Source organism: Bombus pyrosoma, linkage group LG16, assembly GCF_014825855.1.
Source record: "Bombus pyrosoma isolate SC7728 linkage group LG16, ASM1482585v1, whole genome shotgun sequence".
In the NCBI taxonomy this organism is placed as follows: Eukaryota; Metazoa; Arthropoda; class Insecta; order Hymenoptera; family Apidae; genus Bombus; species Bombus pyrosoma.
The window spans coordinates 6,633,243-6,653,766 of NC_057785.1; the positions used below are offsets into that span (position 1 = coordinate 6,633,243).

At 37.3% G+C, this 20,524-nt stretch overlaps 1 protein-coding gene across 1 annotated transcript in view; it reads left to right on the top strand.

The window, feature by feature from the left end:
* The first annotated feature begins 840 nt into the window (after positions 1-840).
* LOC122576262 (cAMP-specific 3',5'-cyclic phosphodiesterase-like) overlaps positions 841-20,524 on the top strand; it is a 357,163-nt gene continuing 337,479 nt past the window's right edge. The window contains exons 1-2 of the mRNA XM_043746301.1: positions 841-3,325; positions 18,801-19,028. Of these exons, the coding sequence (XP_043602236.1) occupies positions 18,946-19,028 (83 nt within the window). The 5' untranslated portion in view covers positions 841-3,325; positions 18,801-18,945. The remainder of the gene's footprint in view (positions 3,326-18,800; positions 19,029-20,524) is intronic.

The following is a 20,524-nucleotide window of genomic DNA, read 5'->3' on the forward strand; positions in this document are numbered from 1 at the left end:
ATTCGTTGGATTTTCATGTAATACTAAATGCTCTTTCGAGCAGGAAATCGAACCGTTCCATCCGCGAATTTGATATTGGTCGACGAGAAATCGATATTCGAGAAACCTTTACCAAGATTTCGAGCATTTTCTCTAAGAAGTTTCCTAGGAAATTGAAAATCTCGCCTACGCGCGACTGAAAATATTACCAGACTATTGTAGATAATCGAAAATTTTCAAAACCGAATTAGGGCGAATGTGTAACACACTAAACCAAACACGTAATTAGTTAACGATTAATAGTTTAATAATCAAGTAGATGGGCATCCTTGAAAAATAAAATAATCTGCAATTAATTCAAAGATCCACTAATTCACTTGAAATTCTACTAAGAACAAGAAAATCATAATGATACAAACTTCCTGATGAGTGAAGTAACCTTGTATCAGCTTTTGAAGCTTCCAAACCTTGGAAATTAACTGACTTATCAACTGCAACTCGTCTCTCCCATCTCTCTCTCTCTCTCTCTCTCTTTCTCTCTCTCTCTCACTTTTTACACCATGGTCATCTGATAGTGAAACTCTTTTAAAGAGCACATGCTTTCCTGTCGTTAGCGACGAGGGCTACAAGTCCTTCCACAATCGACAATCAGTTGTTCTGTGTTCCTCTGTACGAGAACACAGCAGCCATTTCCAGAAGCTAGTCCAGGTCATCACCCTCCACTGATCGTCGCTTTCTACGCACATTTCGTAACCCTGTGCCAAACTAGTCGAAATAGAACGCCCTACTCTAGAGGATCTTCAAACAGATTGCTTTAGCAAATTATCTGACAGAAAGTTTCAAAGGTGATCTGATGAGAAGTCAAATAAGTCATTCAACTAAAGGGATCTGGATACCGAAAGCAAAGGAAGAGAAAGAAAGAGCACAGTGAAGCAAGCAGACTGGAAGCTGAGCTGTTGAATTAGCTGAAGAGCTCTATAGTAAAGAGGAGCAACGATTAATGAATGGTTGACGTGAAAAGGATGAGCCTGGAAATCGATATCTAGCGTGTGACGTCTAATTGCTCCAACTGACTCAGGCTCCTCCATCCCAACAGGTATTTCCTGTTCTTTCGTCGATAAAAGAGGATAACTGTAGGGGTGAGTGGTATTCGACGTGTATTCGGTGTTAGAAGATAGTTAGGGAGCCCTTTCATTCGATCCTCGTGGTGTTTGTGCGAGCTGAGGCCATTCTCGATGAGGCACAGCTAGGTCTCTCTTCACTTTGTGCTGTGTGTTCGTAGATACAGGATTCTATGTGTTAATTGGTGTTCTAGTTCACGCGTGAAGGATCATACAATTTTCTTGCGTCCTACGAATCACGATCTGTGAGGAAGAGTAGCAGTTAGAAGAACATTTGGTGTCCTATGTGAAATTTAAGAAGATTGTCTTACACGAAGCTTAGACTCTCTGGAAGCCAATGTTCCTGCACAAAGTTCGATAAATGAGAGTCAGATGATTAAAGATCGATCTTGGAGAAAATCTGGAAGAGCTGATCTTTGAGAACGTCCAGGACATTCAGATTGGTGTACTGAAAGAAGAAGACAATTTCGAGGAGTCATAGAAGCTGTATAATATGTTCATCAGAACGGAATCACTGAAATTTTGTACGCGACTTGAGAACAAAGGCCTACAATTTAAATCTCCGTCTTCAACTTTCATACTTCGAGTTCTCGCCTTAATCGTTTGATAAAAAAATGATCCGGTTACCGGAGAAGCTTGTTGGATAATCGTTAAGGAAACCACTGGTAATTTTGTCACGTAGGGAGATTCAAACTTTCACGAAAGGTTTAAACGCTTCTATTAACTTGACGATAGCCCCGAAGGATCTTCAAAGAATCACCAGGAGGAGGGAATCCTGTTTACACACTTGAATCATCCATAGGAACTCCTTATCAGCCCTAATCCAGAGTGGGTTCATATAGAACTATATGAATTTTCCAAGGAGAAAATTAGTCGCTTGGGGGAGAAATCTGAAAATTATCTAAGATTACTAGCCTGAAAGTACGTGCAGAGGTGGGTAAGACAGCCTAAACCTTTAATTTTTAAAGCAATCCAAAGTTTGATACTCCTATCAGGCATTTGGGAGATTTAATCTCAGGCTTTTATCATTACTGAGTTGAAGCTCCAATGTGTTAGGTTTCTACAAGATCAATGACAACCTAGATCTAATTTTGTGAATCTAGAAAGAACAAAGGAATTGATATCAGATCATTTGGACTGAGTCTACTGTCAGATTGACTGAAAGTTAAACTTAACACAACCCACTCTGATAGAGAAGAAACGAGAAATCACTTCCTCCAGATGTCAGAAATTTCAAAGGAATCAGGATCTATTTTCATAGCTTCTAAGAGAGCATAGAAACCAGCATTGGACTACTTGAATCACATTCAGTCTCAAATGTCTGACGTTCAAACCGAACTTAGGCTATTATCGTGACAACACGAGGAATCCTCTGTGCCAGGTGTCCAGATGTCCAAAAGAAAACCAAGATTTACTACTGAAATCCTAGGAAACTCTAGAAAAGCAAAGGAATAGACATTGGATCACCTAAACTAAGTCTACACTCGAGTTTCTGACACTTGAATTAGAACTAGCTCGCTCTAATTGTGACAAAACGAAAGGTTCGGACTCTTGGACCTTTAGAAACCTCAAAAGCAGCTAAATCAACTCTTATAGATCCCCAGAGAGCACCCAATATTACGCCATCTGGACCAGGTCTAATCCCAGTTCCCACGACAGGACGACAGGACGATGTAGCCCATTGAAAACGAACTAAAAATCGTTCGATATCAATCAAATAAGTGGAAAGGAGTCATTGAAGAGCCTGGTACAGCCGGCCCTGGATGTTTTGACGCTGAGTGGCGCTAGGGTGTCGAGGTGGGGGCCAGGTGTTCTTGCTGCCTGCCGTACGCCTGTGGCGGCGGGGGTAGGGGTGGTGTAACTATCTCGGGGGCCACCCCCGAGGCCAAGAAGGGCTCCACCGGCCGCAAGTGTCGCAAGTGCCGCCAAAAGCAACAGCAGCAGAGCCAGCAGCTGCTCCAAGATCATCAGCAAAAGCAACAGGAGAAGGATCAGGACCAACAACAAGAATCAAAAAAGGTGTTAGTGGTACAGGTCAGCAAGTTGGCGCCTCTGAGCAATCTCGACGAGGAACTGGAAGACCTAGAAAACGGAAAGGGTGCCGAACAAGGGGCGGAGGAGGAGGAGGACTTCTCCAAGGAGGGTGGCACCCAACACCGCCTAAGCCCCAGGCTGCATGATATCAAAGAGGAAGACGATGAGGACGGTAGGAATACCAAGGGAAGGTGAGTGCACTGAATTTGTTGGATCGAGTGGATTCGTTGGGAAGCGTTTGCTTGACGTTTCGTCTTGTGCTCTGTGCAGATCTTTAGGTTGGTGATGTTTTGAACGATTCTTCGTGTTGTTTCTTAAATTTGATCCAGGATAGTTCAATCAATTTCTCGGTCTGTCGAAGTTAGTTAAATGAATTTAACGCTGTTATTATCTGCAATTAATAAAAGAAATGGTACGGAGCTCAGAGATCTACCGATTTAATGAATTAACTACGTTTATTAGCTACGGACGTAAGTCCGTAATTAAATTCATCATCGTCTTATAATTTATATTAATTAACCTTGTTGCTTCCAGATATCGCAGTTACTTCGAAAATACTTTAAATACAAGTGTAAAATTATAAGTTTCAGTTGCATACAAAATGACTTAAAAAAGAAGACGTTAATAGAAAAATCACTAGTCGTTTTATATGAAAGTTTCAAACATCTGTTGCTGCGATAACTGTTTTTAGGTAGACGAACTTTCCCTTTTGGAATATTTGTGCCTGAGACATGTGTCTCGTCTCCGTTTCAAGACTTCCTTCCAACATCTCCTCTTCTACATCGATCCAACCAGAAAGAATGAAAACATTTTTCCATTTTCAGTCTGCTGACAAACATTCTACTCATTCTGTCCTTGTATGAATTACGAAAAGAGTTTGACCCATTTTTATTATGGTCAGAAGAAACTTTAAAATTAGACTAATTAAGTTAGGCTGATCTATTATGCTAGCCTCATAATTTAGGAAAATTTTATTCTTGGAATGCAGTACATTTTTATCACCGTGAGAATGAATTTTCAGGTTAGAGTAATCAGCATTCCATTAATTATTTTACTCGTTCTATCCTTACACGAATTAGAAATACAACTCTACTAGTTTACTATAAAAGTAGCAACACGAGAGAAATTGATTCCTTTAGTTCACCAATGTTGATCAAGCTACTATCCATTATTGTCCAGGTCTCCGTCTTCAACTTTTCGATGCGTAGAATCGGCGAGGAGTACGATGTATCCAGCAAATCGACGCACGTATAGCTTTAACGATCTGTCAGCTCCCAGCGGCCCAATCCAGACTCATAGCGACAAAAGCAATTCAATCTGCTACGGAATCGTGACCCTATCAGCTCCACCGATCACAATGTAGCCGTCTTTTATGTAATCGTCGTTCAGCTGGTTCCCTTCAGGGCACATTGAGTTCCTCCATCGTCTTAAAACGCGATTCTCACAATTTGCTGACACCTCGCAGCTCGTAGACTTGGAAAAAATGGTATAACGTATTTTCGAGATAACGCTGTGGGCTTAGAAAGGTCGTAAATTCCGAAAGATATGTTTAAAGATGAATTTCTAGGTCGAGTGGGTGTCACATTGGGAATCGTCAGAGGTCTACTATATTTTTCTTTAAAATCAAAAGTTTCTAAAGGAAAAGGATAACTTCCACGAATTTCTTTATACGTCAAAATGATCCGCTTGATTTAATACTAAAATCAATCTGGAAATTTAGAATAGATCCAGAAATAGACCTACCCTAGTATTAAAAAAAGACTCCTGAAGTCTGACCACTTCAGGAAAAGATCTCATCATTTAGTACGATAATCACTCTACATCCCCGAAAAAACTTTGATTCGAATGGAACCTGAAAAGTTCCAAACTCTGGGATACGGGCTCTAAGCTCAGAAAGGAAAAGTCGATAAATGTTTCCTTGGAAAAGTGGATTTACTCGGGGATCCGGATCAATCTAAAGTGTCCATAGTCTTGCTTCCTTTTTGTCTATTCAGTGTCACGCTATGTGGATAACCTTCCCTTCCTGCTGTTCTCATTCAATTCCCCTATTCTTTCTCGTACGCCCTTGCTAGAAATTTCTCCCTTATCCTTTTACTCGCCTTTACCATGCAACAAAGAGTGCTATACGAAGGAACAGGTTGAAAATGAACGAGAAAATAGAGCATGTTGAATTACGAGCGGATGGAGAATAACTATGGGTTGTCTCTAACAATTGGGGCAATGACAGATCGATAGTGGCGCCACCCTCTTGATTTAGAGGTTAGGATATGAGAATTCCTAGAAATTGGGCAAAATTAGGAGGTTGTCGAGGTTCCAGTTCTTCAACTTTGTTCATTGAATTAATATAAGTATCCAGAATCTGATTCTAATACAGTAGTTTCTTTTATTTCATTTAATTATCGTAAATAAAATTAGATGGATTTCGACATTTCGCTAGTTATATTTGATATATCAATTCGAAGAATAGAATTCTTCAAGGAGGGCGTATATTTGTGAGATATCGAATTACATATATGATAAATTATTTAATACATGATCGAGGAGTAAGGTGGTGGTATTAATCTTTCAGTGGAAGAAAATGATTTACGAATTTGAAGGAAGGTTTATTGATAGAGAGGTCTGAGCATCGAAAATCTATTTTCCTTTGTCCGTAGATGGGTTTTCTCTCGGAAATTCGCTGTTCTCTGATAAGAATATACCTCCAGGATGGCGATAACAGCATCATTTGTCACCGAGATTTTTACGACAACTGAAATTTCCGGACTCCTGTGTTCCAACAAACATTTTTATAAAATTGTTCAAAGTTTTACATCTTCTAATATACTAACAATATATAGAAATGATAATAGTGCTATTTTTAAAAAAACTAGATACTCTTAAGACACATTGAGCAACATTTGTAAGTGCAGAAAGGTGTCATTAATTTTATAATTTATTGCCAACTATCGGAAAATTCAGCATCTGGCTCCATTTGTATTCTGTTCCTTCGTATAATTTAATTTCTCTATTCTAATTTCTTGCTGCATTTCTAACACAAATCTAATAAGACCGAAAGAAACGAAATACCAGAAGCACGTCTATATTAGGACCCATATTATATTACAAATTTCTTAATATTTATTAACAACGCTGATGATAATAATTAATTATAACGCCATCAAATAGAATATTCCGCGATAACGAAACCGCTTTGAATATAACTTCGCTTCCCTCACTGATATAATTCCTAGAATTCTCTCTTAGCTGATCCTGCGTGCCACGCCATTACCTTTGAGGGATTTAAAATTACTCCTTACCTACTTCAAGTATCTGAAATTCATCGTGAACCCAATTCCAAGCACAATAAAAACTTCTCCCTCACAAAGGCTCTACTTATATCATATTCTGAACTATAATCCTTTGTAGAACTATCAATAGTCCTTCTTTTCTACTCGACAAACCTTTTAAGCAGAAATAGTCTGTGGTCATCGAATTCGGTCCACCCGGAATTCTTAAGATTCTTCGGTTTCTTACATTTTTGCGGAATTTTACGCACGATGGTGAAATTTATTAATCGCAACACGTAAGATACAAAAATGCAAGAATAAATTCGTAAGAAATTGAAGTAGAACTTATCATTATAGTTGCCAAACATAAGACCTGACAAATAGACAAAAAATTCCACTAAAAACGAAGTCCAAGCTTCGAGGAAGCTTTTACCCACCGGAAATAAAATTCAGTGGCAGGGAGGAAACGCGAGAAGCCAGAATTGGAAGGGAAGGCTTGAAATTAAAGGAACTCTGGCTTTCTCTCTCTCAAGAGATAGAAGGAGGCGTGCTTGGTGCTTCGATCCGGTTGTCGGATATTGTAAATTCTGCCATCACACTTCCTGCACTATCTTAACTACTCAAAATCAGGGTCTTACGTATGTTCCACTATTCAGCGTGAAATATTCTCCTCTAATGGCTAGACAGACGTTTTATACCTTCAATTAACAGACTGCGTATTTTTATACAATTTCATATATTCACAGAGAGATCTATTAGGTCGTCCGAAAAGTTTCTTTCGTTCTATAAGGAAATAACGGATGCACGACATTTTCTGTCTTATATTATGTTATCGAATTACATATGATCCATTTTGTTCTATCAAACTAAAGATCACAACGTTCGACAAATTAGGTTTCACGTTTGTATAAAGATGCATCGTTGTAAAAGACGTGTCTGTGAAAGAAAGACACTTTCCGGACAACCCGATAAAACGATGTAAGCTGCAGAGTAATTTGTCTCGTCTAGTGAAAATTATGTCTCACCGTTCCACTTTCGATCTTTTATATATGTACGTAAGTCATGTGCATTCTGTGGTAAATGATGAGAATGCGGTGTAGCAATCAATCAGAAATTCCTATTTCTTGGTATTTTCATCGAACGTCACCTACACAATATACACGTGTCCATACGTGTATAGGCTCAGGAGGAAATGGCCTGTTCGATATTGCTTGCTTAGCCCTGATTATGGCGTCCCTCCCTCACTTCGTATTGACCTGCCACTAATGATGATCCGGTATCGGTTTTGCGTTAATGGTTATCGGCAACGGATATCCAGTAAAACATATTGGATTACTAAGACGTCTTGGATACAAGGTCCTCAGGAATTGGTTTAGACGAACCCATTGTCCAAGTTCTTTTGGTCGACAGAATAGATTAAAAGTGGATCAGGTTACGTTAGGGATTTTTCTTGCCAGCCATTCAGCGGTTTAACGATCTTTTAATGGGATTTTAACGAGATTATTGTAATCTCATGGATTGCCGTGTTCAGTGACGTGTTGGTAAATTGGTTAAACTGATTTAAATACTTTGTAGAATGTTATTGGTTACGTATCGGAGCTTGATTAAATTGATTTGAATAGTTTCTCAAATTCAGCTCGGCAATTTAACTCTGCCATGGCGTTGCGTTAGAATAGTTGCGGAAGGATTATGGCTTTTCGTAATATCGGCGGGAAATATGAAAAATGCAGGAAGCCGAGAAATTTGATTTTATAAAAATGAGGTCAACGATAAAAATTAAGCAGGCGATGATCGATAGGATCAAAACTAACGAAATAATCGAAAGATCTTTCTATTAAATATCTTTGTTCATCTCTATGAAATTTCTTTTAATAATTTACACGCTATTAACGAAATTGTAAGAATGAAAAATCTACTGGGAATTCTGTAAAAATGCGGAAAGCTACTTCCAATCTTTCGGAATGTTCTTTTTGTTGCTTTTCTTCCGTCTGTGAGGAGAAAGGATTTGGAAAATTTCAGACCGGGATGAAAGTCATGAACCTTAATCCTCTTTCGCCAAGAAGTAAATCGTGTTCTTCGCCTTTTGCCTGTGTTTAAACTCGGGCCAGTAAGTCCATGAACGTGGGGAAAAAATGCATTATAAATAACGATCACTTTCTTTACAGAAGTTTACTCGCCATTTTGAAACCCGTTAACATCAAAGAAATCCTCGTAATTTTCCGAAAATGCTATAGCCACATCACCTGGAATCTTTAATACCTTTAAAAAATAGTTTGAGACTAGAGAAAATTCTTAAAAAAAGAATGTTAGTCCGATATTTACTGTATATTATATCTAATTTTGTATTATTTGTAGAATTTTAATTGAAACTTAATTTAGAGTTAAATTAGATTTTGGCCTAGATCTGAGTTAGAAATAAAAATAGAATTAAATTTGTGTTTGATTTTTGCTGAGGTCGAAATTTATGTTATGCTAAATATTAAAATACCATATGATATGCGAATATTATACATAGGAAAATACTGATATTAAAATACAAAATATATAAATAAATTGACAAATATTTCTATAATAGAACATACTGAAATATTTTACTCTCAGCTTTCGATTTACTAACGTTTCACTATAATTTCCATTTCTATTAAAACATATCGAGACATTAAACTAATCATGTTAAAATATATCGAGACATTAAACTAGTTATATTAAAATATATCAAAAATAGTATTGTTCAAGCACATTATAGTTAGCCTTTGATATACTAAGGAGTCTGAAATTTATGTATGATACAAGCAGGGATATCGATCAAATTCGTGGACAAAAGGCATATCTCCAACCATCGTCTTTCACTTTACCATTCCCTGAAAGTCACAAACAACATGTCAGAACCCAAAGGAAATTCAATAGAGCTACTGTCGGCGTCTCTTCAAGGAAGAAAAACCCCTGGGAGGGCCATTAACCAAAGCTCGCTTGTTTATCGATAAAACTTCCGACTCACGCGAATGATATTCACATAACACACTTTATCTAGTGCCTCAACTACTTCGCATCTAAATTATTTCACAATTTTTCTTGTCCGTTTCGCAGTTATTTTCGCAGTTACTCGATTCGTCGATAATTTTCTGCTGCGATCAAATTTCTCATAAAACATTGTTCGCCGATAAATTCTTTACTCGAAAGGCTTGAAAACACTTAATCCTGGCTAGTAGAAACCATAAATCACTTCGATACTTTAGCAGTCTGCCGCAAATCGGCGAGAACAACTGTCATAGACTAAACGAAATGCCAATCCTCGTTGAGAAGCGCGATGTGTAACGAAGCAGATTTCCCAATGGAGAAACGAAGCGGTGCTATTGTCGGGCATTCGCTACCGTAAAATAAACTCAATTTCCTGCTGCTGTTGTTCTAGCGGAGTTTGGAAAAGCCAGGTTTTTCACGAAAGGAAAGTATCCGTCGATTCAGGGACCTTTTCATGCGTTTACGCCGCTGGAAGAATGACGCGAGTGTGGGCACATTGTTCCATACTTTTCCAGGTCTTTGACTTGCCGTTGCAGCCGTTAAACGGGCCGTGAAATGTTTCAGCCGATAAAAATGGCCGAAGGTTCCTTTCGTTTCAATCGTCGCAGCTGAAGTTGATTGGGCTGTATAATTATCGAGATCCAAGGCTAATTTAAAGTTAACATTCAGGTAGAATTTTCTGCTGTCGTATAAAAGTTAGCATGTCGGTTAAAATAATTGGTTAAAAAACCGGAACCGGTGGGATATCGACTTTAAGTTTAGGATCTTTTGTAATAAATGTAGAATCCTGTTTTGTTTGATTTAAGTCGGAATTGGCGAGGCGACGCGCGAAACGCGGTGATTTACTCGTAGAATTTTCATAGAAACCGACGAATTCTTGATGAGAAACACGGAATTTCATAAATTGTATCCGGAATTTTTGTGAAGAGTAAACAATTTTTACGAGAAACTCGAGATTCCACGAAACTTCATAAAAAGTTACAGAGTCTGTTTGGTGAATCGATTAGAAATTATTTACAATCTCTGGAATAAATGACGACTTTCGTCATTTGATCTAGAATTCCTTGATTTTCCTGTTAACCAGGTATAAATGATGAATTTTTGAGGAAATTGAAATTGTAAGATTGCGAGAATCTGGGTCGAAGCTCCGATTCCACGAGGAATCTTATTTTGTTACGTTAAATAGAATCGTTGGAAATGTCAGCCCAGGGCGATTAGCTTCATGACATTTTGCAGGGCGTGCAAGTGGTATAGTTGCCTCCACGACATGACAGAGTCTTAAATTAAATTAGCAGATTGATACAATCATGCCCAAGGTTGCGTGTAACATTCTGTCTTTTCTAACAGCATTTCAACCAAATCCAAAACGTTTGTATTTTGCGCGTCTGTAATCGACATTTCAAATTATAAATTCATTGCACAAGACATATTAAGTTCATTAATTTCAACGTTTCACGTATTAATCGTTTGTCCTCGATTAATTCTATCATGATATCATTATTCATGATCAGTTTTCAAATCCATTTCTCCATTACATTTAACGCGTTGTCACGCAGAAACATGTATCAAAATTATTTTAAATTATATGTGTAAAATCGTTATCGCGTGGTAATACAGAGGATCGACTTTGAAGTCTGAAAATCGAGTTTATTGTGAAAATACTTAAATACAATTCAGGAGTAAATAACAACTGATAATTAACAACAATTAATTCTTGTCTATCTCTGATGTTGCTCTCTGTCCGTTCGTTTGGGAAATGAGCGTCTCTCAAAATGACTGTCCGTAAAACGAAGAAAGTCGGTCTGTCCGTGATAGAAAGAAAGTCCCTATGGCCCTTGAACTCTCTAGGGAGTTTACATATATAAATATACGAATAAATATAAAATTATATTAAATTACATGCATCAAAAGCAAAGAAGATATGTGATCCTGTGTTGATGTTAACGTGCCAAAGATGTTATGCAATTGCAATTAGAATATCCACAAAAATATTCAAAAGTGAGAAAATACTGCAAGAAGAGGACATAGAAAATCTAAAAAAGAATTTTTTACGATATAAAAAAGAATCCCGCGAAAAGAAGAGAATAACATCAGAAGCAAAAATGTACAGATTTCTAAATGTTCCGCGAGGAAAACGATTTTCATATTTCCAAGATATGCTATCTTCTTTCAAGGATCATACGTCAGCAGTGTGCAAATGACAGGTTTACGTGGGATAAAGTTAAACTGTAAAATTAGGGTGAAAATGTGACATGGTGCATGTGTGCTATACAGAATCGATAGGGTTATATATGTACATAACCTATTTTATGAGATTAAACTTGGTCCTTTTCGATATCGCGCTTTCTCAGTAATTCACACCGCTATGCACTTCCATGAATTTGCTGCGGCATTTCTATAAAAATTATTTATTTTTTATTTTTCAGTCATTTATTTATTTCGTTGCAATTATTTTGCTCATAAAAAGGAAAAGATTGAAAGATACATTTGAAATTAATGTTCTTCTTTACGAACTGTACATTATGTGTTCAATAGTGTACTTGTATTTTGCTATTGGGATTTAAAAAGAATTAATTATTCACTTTTTGCTATATATTTATTTTTCATTTAACCATTGCCGTAGTTTTCCAATAATGAACGTTAAATTAGAAAATTAATCTAAAATTAATTTTCTGTATTATGAAAAGCTTTCACGAAAACTGTATAAAAATGAATTACCCAACCGAATAAAATACGAGCCCCTTGAATATTCTTTTAACGTTTGTATTTCTCATTCATCGATTGTATTCTGTAATTATCAATGTAATTAATTTACACTTTAAATTCCAATTACTTGATATTAACAGACCGGTTATCAGGCAAATTTCAAACGAATTTCGCTTTATACAGAAAAAGGGTGACACTGAAACGCGAGGAATGTCACGTTCGGAGCAATTATTGGCGTTGGAAACTCATTTTTCCAAAAATTGTGACTGAAAGCATGCAATCGAATATTTCACACATTCATTCGATCTTTTCCAGGCATACGCAACCGCGTTTATATCGCTCGTTAAACATAAAAGGGGAATTTTCCATCGGGCCAGAAATTCGAATTTCTTGAAACGCCCGAAAAATACAATAAATGAGCAAAGAAAAAAAGCGGTGTTTCGTTGTTTCTTCCCCTTCGTACTATTTTTTATTTTCTTTTTTTTCTCTTTTGGAACGTGATTTTTCCAAGTGCTTTACTTTTGTGCGTTCTCGTTTGAAAATACGACAACAACTCGTAACTTTTGAATTGAATCTCTTCTTGTAAATTGAATTATCAACGTGAATAGCGATTTGTTGAAACATACAGCACTTTTATTTTTTACAAATTCCATCGTGATTTACGTTTTTCATATCTTTTCAAATGTATTTAACGATCCATACTAATGATAGCCTTAGACACGAATAATCGAAATACGTAAATAACTCGATTATTTCTTTTCATATTCAATTTTCTGCAAAAATGAAACGTGGTATAAAAAAGTATTATTGTACGTTTTTGATTTAATTTTTCACGAAGCATCGGCCTGTCATCGATTATACCACCGTCGGCCTACGTAATCAAACAAAAATTCCCCTACTTTTGAACAGATTTGTATGTCGAATTCTTTCCTAAAGTGGATATTTTTTCCTGGCCGTACCATCCAGTTTTTCTTCGTTGTTTAAACGTGATATGCGCTTTTATTCACATGACGAGAAGTTTTTTAATCGTAACACCTGTCCACCGCGCTTTTATCACCGCGCGTTATTCTCATCCCTCCATTCTTCTCGTCAAACGAATTTACATTACGCTGCCGTTTTATACAGCCGTCTTCCTAACTGCCACGTGCTTTTTTCTATGCTCAGTCTAAAATTGTTCTTTCAATCGCCCGACGTAAAAAGACGGCGCAACTGCCGCTAGAAGGAAACGCGTAACGAACGTTTCCCCTCGTCTTCGTTGGAAACTCGCCTTTGAAACGACTGAGACGCTCTTTGAGGATTATTATTAAGTTTCTGTCTCTCGCGAGGCTATTGAAAAATTCGCCAATGCCTTTGCAATAATTTGTTTGTGTCGCTCGTTTTCTTTAAAGCGGATTTGCTTTAAGCGAAGGGGATTCTTGAAAATATCAATTTTCCATGGAGAATGCAAGGGCAAGAGGAAAATTGAGTTCAATGATTCTTATTATCGTCATGATTTTTTGATTACGTCATGCAGAGTTCAAGTATACTAGATTCTCCAAAATTAAAAATTCCCTCGTAATAATTGATGGCTATAAATAACAATCACGAGGTACTATTGCTATAATTAACAATTGAGGTAAATAAATGTAATGGTAATGGTAACAGAATGGTAACTCCGCAAATACACGTGATCTCGATCCCTATTCCGTATAAATAATGCCGCGTATTATTAGCCAAGCTCACGGCGTAGCTTTCCTTCCGCGTTATAAACTCGGTGGCTTGGTTAATTTTGAAACGAATCGCGTATAATTATCCTAGCTAGAGGTGATCGTTCATTAAAGTGGCATTCACTTCGCACATACAAACGTATTTGCTTCGAACGATGTCCTTCCGAGTTTGGAACACGTGTGAACGCGACTTAACGCGGCTATTTTCCTGTCATCAACAATCTCGAGTCTCGCCTATCTGTCATCTCTAGAATCGTAGCCGACAGTAAGAAATTCCCTGAAGTTGAGTTATTGGTTGACAGTTTGATGAGATTGGAAGCAAACTTGGTGCATTCGCCAATTACTCGCCTTTAGTATGTCTTTGAGGTTAGGTTAAATGGGATTTTGGCTTAAAGGTTACGCTTCAGAACACTCTCCGTTTCTGTTAAAACCAGATTCAAGTTTCCTAGTCTTTCCCTGGTAACTAGACGATATACCTATTTTATCACCTTATCAAACATGCCATCCACCTTATTATACTTACGTACACGTTCTCTTCTAACTAACCTATCTTACATCTTAATGTTGCTTATATCCGAGCTACCTTATGTGAGGTTAGAAAATTTAAACAAAGTTTCCAATCTAATAATAGTGTGATATTCAGTATAATCAATGTATTTCTCTCGATAAATTCAAATCTCGAGTTCGTATGTATCTGTTTAAGAGTGGTACTTAAATGTACGGTTTTGCAAGTTAAATAGACACAGGTGTCTGGAGCACCCGGAATTCCTAACCTGACTGAACAAATCCCAGCCAGGCTACGCCATAACTTCAGTATTCCATCTACATTTCCTCGGGTGAATTCAGAATCTGTGGTATCATTTCCCTCTGCATGTCCGCTCCTGCGTCATCGCGTGACTGGATGGATGACTGAATCCTGGTATTTGGGTCACACTCATCGTCAGTCGCGAGATTCACGCGGCGGTATTAGGCTAGACTGGATTTAATAAACAGACGAGTTGATGTAGATGGACGTGGCAAATGTTGCCATCAAGTTGAAGCTTTCATGGTGTTTAAACTCACATCATATTGCCTGGATTTTCAAGCTCTAAGAAACTGGTTCTCTATTATTTAGAATTTTGCAATTACAGTCTCTATACAGAGTTTTGGTCTGTGTCACGTGCCATGTCTGTGTTGAACATGTCTTACGAGAATGGTACGAATATTATATTAACGACGTGTTAATGAAACTAATTGACGTGAACGATGATCATATGATTCAAACCAAAAATGAGATTCTTCAGGTTTGATTTGGGTTTTTAGCTCAAGATTCATAGCAATTCATTTCCTTTTTATCAGGGCTAGCAATTTAAGTTACAATGAAAGACTTCATTACCTTTGGATCAGATTATATATAGAAATTAGGGTCGCTCATTTACTATAATAGTAGATGGTTGGATCGTAAGGCTAAACGTTCACTTTCTTGTTTCATTAAGTCGTAAAACCACAGTCTAAATTTTTCTATCGCAAGAAAATTTATTCTTGGGTCTTCTTTGGTGATATGGGCTAATGCACTCAAGACACTTGAGTCAGCAGAGACTCTCGTGTCTTTGCTTCACTTCGCATCGCGTTGCAACCTGTTGATGTTGCGAGCCTGCGTTGGAAGTACCAGAGAAAATCGATCGCGGTGATAGGAGAACTTTAGTCCATGACTACAACTATAAACTATTCCTACATCCAGCTAAAAACATCTTGCTTCCCACTAATTATACTAAAATATAGAAAGTTCCAAACTTTTGACCACCAGTTCATCTACCTTTTTATGGAGCGAGCAAAAGTGTCTAAATGGAAAAGTCTGTAAAAAAGCTTTAGCTTAAAGTGGGAAAGTATTTCTTCGATGACACTAGATGTCCCTAGCTAAGTGTCCAAGACATTAAGAACATCTAAAAGTTCCTTTTTCAAACAAAGTACCATCTCTTGGTTTTAGATGTCACTATTAGGATATTCAGCAGCGATAAACTTCAAGTTTAGCAAAACAATTTTTTAAACTTATTACTGCGTTCCCCTTTTAGATGCCGCTACATATGCTACGTGCCTAATGGTTCTAAACCTGCAGAAGACAAACACACATAAACATGTACGTTATCGGAAGAGAATTTCTCGGAAATTCCTCATTTTAATTAGGATGACTGGTACATTCTCAGAAAGCATAATATGCTTCAAAGGATTCCATCTAATCCTCGCAATGGTACTTTCTTCAGCGGTTGAATCCCTGATGTCTGATCGAAAATCAAAGCACACGCCGATAAACGTGGTTATTTGCGTCCAGGTTCGATGTTATCTCATTTACCAGTTGACAACGACGTGGCGTCGTCACCCTAGTTGAGGATGGAACGTGTCAGGTGCAACTGCACGATAATGGCGTCGAAAAGCGTCGCACAACGAGCGATAGCTCAACGTCTGATGCTGTACCAAACACTCACGCGTTAGTCTCGTGCTTCTATTGACGGAAATAACCGCATTAAACCAAGGAGAATATCTCGGAAAGGAGATTGCTTTAGGAATTAGCGATTCGAATAATTTCGGAGGTAAACTGGAAACGTTTTAATCTTCTAACGATTATGACCTTGTAAAACACGAGCAGAGCTAACTGTCGAAAATGCGACACATTTTGTGAGACACAGACACAACCGGTCGATCATTTTTAACATTTTTTGCACTAGTTGCACCTCTGATTGATTGGGTTTTGATTGGTGGGAGTTGAATTCGAGATAGGTTCAGGAATCCGTGTAAAATTATATTTTGAAAAGTTTGCAATTTTGTTTGAAGAAGCATACGAGATGTTTGAAGAATCTACGAATCTACGAAAAAGAATCTCAAAGATTGACTTGATATTTTCCTCGTCGTCGTTTCCACCATCTACATTTTATAATTTTTGTGAGATTTAAAGAAATCAGTGTATTTATAGCACTATGATAAATTGGTTGATCCTGAAAAGTTAAATATCAAACCCTGTATAAACATGATGCCAAAATGACAGCAAAAATAGGTATACATCATTTATAGAGCAATTTGAAAAAACATAGAGCGCGTTATTGTTTAGACAGATGTCTCATTCAGAAGACGATTAAGCTACAGAGATTAACGGAGACTTTTTGGCCGATGACCAAGTTTTCTGTCTCCCTTTAGAACACCATGTTGCGAAGCTTAAGAGAGAGAAGCCAGGCTGCAATGGAAATATTTACTCTTGCCGAGCGCCGGCCACGCGTGTTTATTCAAAACGCATGAAACGTGCTTGCACGTTGAATTCGATGTCGACCTCGAATAGAGTCACGTTATTAGCATGACAGATGCCGCCACTCGGGTTTATAGTGTTTACCAGCATCTGCTTGTTCTTCGAAGAGGAAATGTTGTTTCCACGACAGCTCTGTCACGTATACATTTCATGGAAAAAGAAAAAGCTGGAGTATTTCATTAGATGCGTTGAATTCGCATAAACTTCAGATGCACAGGATCAGTTCAAGTCATGCAAGGATAAGGTTAAGTTCCTAACCTTAACAGCGATTGACCGAGGCAATTTCGAATACTTTTAAAGGCCAGAACTAGGTCAGATAGATGATGAGACTGCATCCCATTTCGTTTCTTCCTTATCAGAACTTCGAAAAAATAGAGTATCTCCATTGCAGGTCTTTGCTGATTATCTAGACCCCTGGCATTATCTCAGAGTGAGGTTAACTGCATAAATTCCTCTTCCCTGACAGTCTTGAAAGAAATTAAAGCGCGAACAAGATCTGACGTGTGAAATTTCGTCGCTGACAATTCAGAAACGATCGGTCCAGGTTAGATTGATATTCTTCGCAAAGAGTTGTTTGTACGAAACGTTTGCATAACGTGCTTAACAGCGATCGGCAGACGCAACAGAGAGTTTTCCGTGGTGTTCATGAATATTTCATGAATGTGCTGGGCACATCGATGCATTCTCGAGCACGATCCTTTAATCAACGAGGGCCTCGGTTGCATTAATACCCGGGAATCCTCTTACTTCTAAGCAAATACGAGATATATATGTATATATAGCTTGTCCGTGAATTGCTTTCACGACATTTCTGTGTTTCTTTCGTGTAAACAATTTTATTGATCCCTTGGGTTTCTTAGATCTCTTAAGGAAGAGATATACTGACAAATAGACGTTCTTCCTCTGTGTTTATCTGAAGCCTAGTTATGCAAATTTAAACTACAATATTTTTCTTCTTGCTCTTATTGGCCCCTCCTTTTATAGGGGATTTACTTTGTTGAAATTGTACTTATCGTCCATTTGACGCAAACTACACTTCGGTGTGATGAGAATAATACTGTAATTAAAAGTATCCAGAGTCAGAGTGACAAATCAGTGTCATAAAGTAATATAGTTATTAATCGTAGTGCATCAATATATCACTAACAACTAACAATTTATCTAACTAATAATCGTGAACACTATAAAGAATGTAATTCAGTTCATAAAGGTGATATTTAATCAGTGACCTCATTATCACTAACATTCTTATGGCTAACTTCTAACATAATTATTAGTCGTAGTGCACCAATATATCACTAACAACTAACAATCTATTAAACTAATAATCGTGAACACTATAAAGAATCTAGTTCAGTTCATGAAGGTGATGTTTAATCAGTGACCTCATTATCACTAACAAGGTTTATCGCTAACTTGATTACCATTGATAATCAATGGTTTGTTACTAATCTCATCACGAATTAACGGCAAATATCATTCGAATACCAAATAGAGAAATCCTACCTATCCCAATCTCTCACTGATCCCAAATTACATTGGAAAGTAAAGGAAGAAATAAATTAAAATATCCAAAAGGGAAAGAGTCGTCGAATGGAGGAGCGCGTGATCTCTGACCAAGCAAACGTCTCCCAGACTCGCGATAGCCAAAAGCTAGACATAAAATTGGAACTCGTTGGCGTGTGGTGATTCGTAGACCATATCAGAAGAAATCGCCGACCCCAAGTGGCGGTGGTGGCAGCAGAACGGGTTGGCGATCGCGCAGAAGCATCACCACGACAGGTGCACCGACTCACCAGCACCACGTGATCGCCAGTGCAGCTGCAACTGCACAGGCCAGGATGCAGGCCGAACAGGGCAGCATCGGTGAGCTACGGGGCTACCACAATTTTAGGTCCAGGAGACACACTCTGGCCAACGTTCGGTGAGTACGTGACTTGAGTTTGGTTTAGATGCAGGTAAACAGTCGGATTCGAAACATTTACTTTGGCTAATTCTTTGCTATGTGTCCGATTTAAAAGAGATTTTTAAGAGAAATTTTAGATTGTAATTTAAATTTTTAAATAAAAGTGGCATATCTGTCATTTTCATGGATTTTACATTTACCGTTTCGATCTTCGCTGATTTATTCCTGTGCTCGTAATTTCAATTGATTTGGATATTGAAACTATAAAACTCGTCGTTTCGATAGATTTTAAATTGTGTACAAAATTAATAGATTATACTTCGTTATACATACTTCATAGGTAGTTCACAACTTTATAAATCTAGTGTTTAATGAAATAAATTTTGGGCTACTTATTGTGTTATAGCTTCAGTAACAACTGAGGTGAGATAATTGGGTTTGGGTTACCGGTAGTGTGCCGAGCAAGCAATGGGATTTGGCGATTAAAATGCAATCACCTATAAACTGGTTTTAGAGTATGATTTATATTCCGCAAATTATCTTAAAATCTTATGTTAAAAAATTAAATCTTACCAGTTCCCCTATAAAAAGCTCAGAGCTTCAACTATGTAATAAACGGCTTCTTACTCTTGAAACGAAACAAACGTTCAGAACAAATGTGAAGTTTTTAAATATATGCAACGGAATATTCATTCCTTTCATTTTTATTTTGGATATCTTTTTATGATGTCTCATATAAAAAAATTTAATTCAGAGAAAATAAAAGATTACGCTGTTACATCCAAATCTTCTAGTTCATTTTTCTTAAGAGGCTTAAATATTGAGAAAGACTGATTAAACATTGAAATACTTTTCTAATAAAAATGTTTAAAGTTTATAAAGATAAAACGATATTCTGATGCTTGCCTATCTAAATAAACGTAGTATAATTAGAAAACATTTTTGCTAGTGTGTACACAGCTTTATTGCGAGCTTATTTACCGATTTGACGAAGCATTTATCGAGCTTTATCGCGCTAGATAATATTTCGTTGACCTTTCGTCATGCTTTACTTGTTGCTCGCAGTATTGATTGTTTAGTCAGGCAGCCATTGAAACGCTGCCTCCAGCTAGACAGTGTCTAGCTGATTTTGCAGCATCCTTTTTACAATCACAATATTCCTCACGCCTCATTTATATCAAAGAAAATGTTTCTTATTTTGCTGTGATCACCACTGACTGAAGTTGGTTTTTTTTTTTACTAAATTTAGAAAATAGAATAATTGGAATGATTAAAAAATATTAATCCACGTTAAATTGATTGAACACGAGTTAAATTTTAAGTTAACAACGGCGCATAATATAATTTTTAGGTTGATCGAAAATAGGATCAATGAATCACTTGAACGTCTGATACTTCCTGTTTTTGATGAATCACCCGATTGAACAGAAATTCGTTTGGAACCGATTCGTTTCGGTTTGATGACAAATTGTAATTGGTTCGTGCCAACTAATCTATCTGATGTACGAGGTAAC